Source organism: Carassius carassius, chromosome 31 (genome assembly GCF_963082965.1).
Source record: "Carassius carassius chromosome 31, fCarCar2.1, whole genome shotgun sequence".
NCBI lineage: Eukaryota > Metazoa > Chordata > Actinopteri > Cypriniformes > Cyprinidae > Carassius > Carassius carassius.
The window spans coordinates 29784892-29791223 of record NC_081785.1 but is presented as its reverse complement, the minus strand read 5'-3'; the positions used below and the strand labels follow the sequence as shown (position 1 = coordinate 29791223).

At 37.6% G+C, this 6332-nt stretch overlaps 1 protein-coding gene across 3 annotated transcripts in view; it reads left to right on the top strand.

Annotated features, from left to right (window-relative positions):
- dph6 (diphthamine biosynthesis 6) overlaps positions 1–6332 on the top strand; it is a 137826-nt gene that overhangs the window by 91276 nt on the left and 40218 nt on the right. For all 3 annotated transcript variants that reach the window (XM_059519489.1, XM_059519487.1, XM_059519490.1), the window contains 3 exons: positions 807–932; positions 1659–1788; positions 2339–2513. In XM_059519489.1, the coding sequence (XP_059375472.1) occupies positions 807–932; positions 1659–1788; positions 2339–2513 (431 nt within the window). The remainder of the gene's footprint in view (positions 1–806; positions 933–1658; positions 1789–2338; positions 2514–6332) is intronic.

The window sequence follows — 6332 nt, the reverse complement described above, 5'->3', positions numbered from 1 at the left end:
ATTTTCTTTACTATCACTTTTTATCAATTTAACACATCCTTGCTGAATAAAAGTATTGATTTTATTTAAGAAAAAGAAAGAAAAGAAATTACTGACCCCAAATTACTGACCAGTAGTGTATATTGTTATTACAAAATATTTATATTTTTAAAACATAGCTTTTTTTTTTTTTTACTTTTTATTCATCAAAGTATCCTAAAAAAGTATCACATGTTCTGAAAACATATTAAGCAGCAGAACTGTTTCCAACTTTGATAATCAATCATCATATTAGAATGATTTCTGAAGGATCATGTGATAATGATCCTAAAAATTCAGCTTTGCATCACAGAAATAAATGATCATTTAAAGTATAATACATTTAAAAACAATTATTTTAAGTTGTAATAATGTATCACAATATTACATTTTTTTTTCTGTATTTTTGAAGAAAAGAAACTTCTTTCAAAAACATTAAAAATAGTAATGTTTCCAAACTTTTGGTCTGTACTGTATATATATATATATATATATATATATGTGTGTGTGTATACCTGATTATAAATAGTTTAGATCTTGGCAGTCTTAAACTGTATATTTGGTATAAAAATACCAGTGGGGTTATAATATTTTATTTAATTTCACTGAATTTGTCCAGGTCTTTTAAAATTAATCTTCCTCATATATCCAGGTTTTCTAAGACCATGAGAATCCTGGTCCTTCAAAGATGAAAACAGTTGTGGACCGTGAATTAAACACAACCACAGCCTTGTAATGCCAGGCACCAGATGCTGACGTGTGTGTGTCCGTGTGTGTGTGTGTTAAAGGTGGTGTGCCCTCACACTCGTCCAGGAGTTCCTCAGGTTTCCAGTGGATATCCGGTCTAACAGCGCTTCAGTCCGAACACCCAGACGTCCAGAGCCAAACCCAGCACGTCTTCACACTCCTGCAAAGTAGGAAAATTGCTCTTTTCTCTCTTTCTGCAAGATCACAGCATATACTCACACGTTCGGTGTCGTCTCAGATGTGTTGTGCTGCTTTTACCCTGACGATTGTGAAGCAGTAATGAAGAACATGTCTATCGCTGCTTCTGGCCACGCTTGTGCAGTTCAGCCCGTCAAACGCTGACAGCAAATAGGCCTTTGTTCCAAACACGCTTTCATTTTCCCTCTTCTTGTGCTGGCAAAATGCACTTTTAAGGTCTGTGGCGAGGCTCTTTATTCAGCGGCTCTTTTCTGCACACGGCTCGCGTGTCATCCATCACGGAGAGGACAGACACTTCAGATTAAAGCCGTTTCTCTCGCTCGCAGAACTTTTAAAGAGCGGCCTGTAAGAGCAAAGAGAAGAATCTTAAGCAAGAGATGAAAAGCATATTTAATGTCTTGCATCGCCAAACAGCCTTCACAGCGCTGAGACAATATTAAACAAGTTAATATTTAATGAGCGGCTTTCTTGTGCGCTGAAACGAAGGAAAACAAACTTGACGCCGTGTGATATTCTAATGGGCTCCTCCATTGTGCCGTGTTTTTAGCAGACTGTGTTTATGTTGTGCGTTTATGCCGGTTTGAGCCTGAGGTGAGAGCGGAGAAGTTCAGCCGCAGACTTCTCTAATGAGATCAGCTCTTTGTTTGACTGTCCGGCGCGTGTGTGTGTGTGTGTGTGTGTGTGTGTGTTGGCAGGGCAGCTGCAGGAGAAAGGTCTGCTGATGAAGCACGTGCTCCTGGTTCATCTCTACGTGAGTGACATGGAGAACTTCAGTCAGATCAACTCTGTGTACTGCAGCTACTTCCCTCTCAGTCCTCCGGCCAGGTATAGACTCTGTGTAATGTGTCTGTCTGTGCAGTAGAAAGAACAAAAAATCCGACATTACTTACTGGATATTAATTTTAGGTAACACTTTATTTAAACTGTTACACATAATGCTTTATGAAAGAATTTGAATGCATTATTTAATCTTTGTAATGTACCCACAGTTATAACACATCATAATCCTTATCTATTCATTGTTGCATTTTTGAAAAGTGTAAAGCATTAAAAAAAAAACGGATGCAAAAAGGAATCTTTAAATATTATATGCATTCTGACTTTGGTTGCATTTATTTGTTAAAAGATTTTCATGCATCACATACAATATGAATGCATTTATAATGCATTATACATAAAGGCTTCAAGTAAAGTGATACCCTTTTTTTTTTGGTTAAAATGCACTGACATTGTGCTCATTTTCTTGACTACATATGTAAATGTAAATATATATCTAGTAAACCACAGGGAAGAAATGTAAGAAAAGGTCTCTGATTGGGGGATTTGAACTCTTGAAATCATGAATCCTAAGGCGAGGTGTTGTTGTGTGACGCAGGGTGTGTGTCCAGACGAGGCTCCCGGTCTCTCAGCAGCTGCAGATGGACGTTCTGCTTCACGACGGGACGCTGGCCTGCGAGGAGGACGCTTTTCCTCAGAGAGACACGCTTCACGTCCAGAGTCTGTCCCATTGGGCCCCGGCCAACATCGGGCCCTACAGTCAAGCTGTGAAGGTACTGTGAGCGCTCCTTCATTGTCCTTTATACAGGTAGAAAACAAAGACTGAAAGTTTGTGTGTAGGTCTGATTGCAGCGCCTGCGATCGCTCTATATGTTAATCAGTGTAGTATTAGCACACAGCCAGTGTAATATCATAAACTCGACAGCTCAATCATCAGCCCATCACACATGACAGCCAGCTCTCCGTGTTGCATTTGCTCAATTGGAGCGCTGTTCCCTGTGTTGATATCATTAGCCCCTCGCTGTGGCCCTGCCTCGCGCTCTTGATGAGGAACACTTCTGCTGATGGAGCTTGTGCCACACCAATAATCTCTGATTCACGACCTGTGTTTCCTTTGGAGGAGGGAATATCTGAAGATCGCGTGAGCAGATTATCGTCACGTCACATGCATCACAACATGCCATACGAGTCCGAGAAACTGTTCATTTACTGACACTGAGAAACTTTTCTAGTTTGGATTCATGTTTTAGATTAATTTTTTATATTTATTTATTTTATTTTTAAGTTTTAGTAATTAATAAATCGAAAAGACCCAAGAAGCCGTGGTTTACGGTGAATTTATAACAGTGACGCAAAGCAGAGCTAAACCCCCTTAGCTGTTATAAATTCACTGTAAACCACGGTTTCACAGATTATTGCTTTTATTAAATGGTTATTCCATATACGGAGTGAGGTTTCACAAAATAAAACGGAGCAAATAAAGTTTAATGATGTTAATAAAAACAATATTCTTCCACCAAACGACGTAGTTCCTTAGAAACAGCTGTGGTCCAAACAAAGGGGTTGCCGAGCAACACAGAAATAAACAAAGGTGTGTGTTTGTAGAGTAATTTACAACAGCTTTGAACGCGGCTCAGCCAATCAGAATCAAGGCCCGGATCCATCTGTTTTATAACAAAAGTACTAAAACTTTAAAATAAAATTTCAGTTAGATATTTTTTCTTGACATATCTATTTTTATTATTTTTAGTACATCAACTTAAGCAATTAAAATGAGAAATTTTAAATAAATCAAAAATAAAATATTAAATTTATATTTAATGATTTATTTAAAAAAAACTTTTTATTGTTTTATAGTTTATGTTAATCCTGCTGAGAAGACATTTAAGAGTTAAAAAAAAAAAAATAAAACATTCTTAATTAATTCTGTAACTTATTTATAATTCTAAAATGTCTTTTAGATGCATATATTTTTCTGTTATTGCAAGAAAAAATATTTTATTCAAATATTTTTCTTTAATTTATGGTGAAATAGTCTGGTTTAGGGACCAAACTTGGTTAAAATTTGATTTGATTTTAAATATAAATTTATTTGATAATAATTCCTAATTAATGTCTATTGCTAGAAAAGGATTAAATATATTAATCTCATATGATAACTCATAATCTGTATGATATTGAATTGAAATGTAAAGTCGCTCCGTTCACAGAAGCTGTTGTGTGTGAAACATTAAACGTGTTTCATTATCAGAGAGTGTTCTTCACCAGAGCCTTTGTCTGATTGTCAGAACATGTTGATTCTGTTGTGTAATGTGAAGGATCCTTATCAGATTTGATTTACTAAATTCGTTAACCTTTGCGTTTGCGTAGCTTCAGGCCCTGAGTGCCATCGTTTAGATCAAATTAAGCGCTCTGTGTGTTTTCTGTTTCACTCTTGATTAGCTCGCGCGGCGAGGTCACGTTTAGCATAATAGTCCACGTGTCCTTAATGAGGAATTCTGGATGTGTGACAGATTGGGCTCTGCCTTCAGATGCATCTCGCCCTTCTTCTACATCACTGGATCCTGCGCTCTTATTTTGATCTTCATGCAAATTGCATTTTATCATGAAGATGGAAGCATATCAGTGAATGTCTGAGGATGCTGAATCTAATGAGCTATGATCGTGATATTGGACGGATCTGAGTATTTGACACCTTGCTAATATCACAAGTCTTCCGGCGCAAACCTTTTTCCAAGCGATGGTGGAAAGATCTGTTTTCTCTCATAACAGACGATTAAGCTCATGTGTTGGCAGATGGTTGGAATTGACCCTTCATTAACCAAAGTGGTCGTTAACAGCAGGAGTGCATCGCACATCGCCCCAAACCTTGCCGATTTAACGTTTCCCGTTCCCTAAGATCCCTTCGGAAGCGCGGCAGGAGCTCCAGCAATCGTAATCGAATCCATAAACAAGCAGAAGAGCCTCTGTTAAATCACGATCGACACACTACCCTGGGACCTGGCAACCGCTGCACGCTTCAATAATCCAATTTACCATCCGCCTGGATCATGTAGTCCTGTTAGTCCCAGTTTTGGGAATACACCCACTCTGTCGGGAGGGCCGCTTTATTCCTCGTGCGGGCCCCGCAATTGGATTTGCATTGGGAAGAATCAGAATCTGACGCCCACAATTAGAGTCAAAGAGAAAGCACAGACCTGTGCTGCAGGAACATAGCAATAATCTTCTTAAAAGGGCCTAATCGATTAAAACACTGAGCTGGGATTCTGTGATCTGTGCTCAGGGATGAATGTGAACGAGCCGTGAATGAACACACTCCTCTGATTAACAGCAGCTCTGTTATATCTGATTCATCCACCATCGGCCCCAGTTTGGCATCATTGACGTCCTTTCTGCTCACCAAAGTTACATTTATTAGATAAAAATTACAGTAATAATACAGTTTAAAATAGCTGTTTTAAATAGCTTGTCATTTTATTATCATTTTTTTCTTGATATATCACTATTTCATTTCATTCAGTTATTTTGATACATGAATTTAAACTAAATTATAATTAGATTTTTTAGATTTTTTAAAATAAAAAAGTGTATCTTTAATGTCACTTTTGATCAATTTAATGCATCCTTTTTTTTATTTACCTCAAACCTTTGAACAGTCTCCACAAAGATATTTGGCAACACATCTGTTTTCAGCATTGATAAAGATCAGAAATGTTTTGCAGCTGAAGAGATTGGCTGCGCAGGAGTTGTGTTGTGTTCAGATTAATTAGAAGAGTTAAGTTTGTTTGTAGCGGAGCTAAACAAGCAGCGTCTCTGAGGAGGAGCTCGTCAGCGCCCGCAGAGATCTCCCTTAGCCATAATCTATTAAAGCGCCACTTTTATCTCACCTCACCCTTGTCATATTTTATGGATTTTTTCATAAACACTGCCTATACTTCATAAATGTCTCAATTTTCTAGTCTATTAACATTACTTCAGAAGCAGTTGATAAAAGAGGCAGCCAAGCATGAAATAATGCCCCAGTAATATGCAGCGCTGCAGGCGAGAGCCAGCGCTCAAACAATGCTAGGATGCTCTCAGCTCTAATAAAAGAGCCAGCGATCACTTACTGTGAGAGAGAGAGAGAGAGAGAGAGAGAGAGAGAGAGAGAGAGAGAGAGCTCACACAGCAATAGAGCTGAAGATAAATGAGCTCTTCTACTGTCCTGCTCTCATCTGCCTCACCATCATCACCATCACCATCACAGATCACACTTCCTCATCAGACCTCACAGGAGGGCCATCTGAAATTATTCTCCTGATTCGATTTATAACATAATATTGTCTGTGAATACATGAAAAAATGCATCGGAGACTAAATGTTGTTGCAGACACAAGTAGGTTAGTGCTTTAAATCTAGCTGCAAATCATCAAGGCATGTTTTAAACACTAAATGAATGCATGGAAGAATGATTTTTTTTATCAATTAATATTTGAGTGAATCATTTCATGTTACTAATACATTAATCTATCTATCTATCTATCTATCTATCTATCTATCTATCTATCTATATATATATATATATATATATATATATATATATATTAATTATG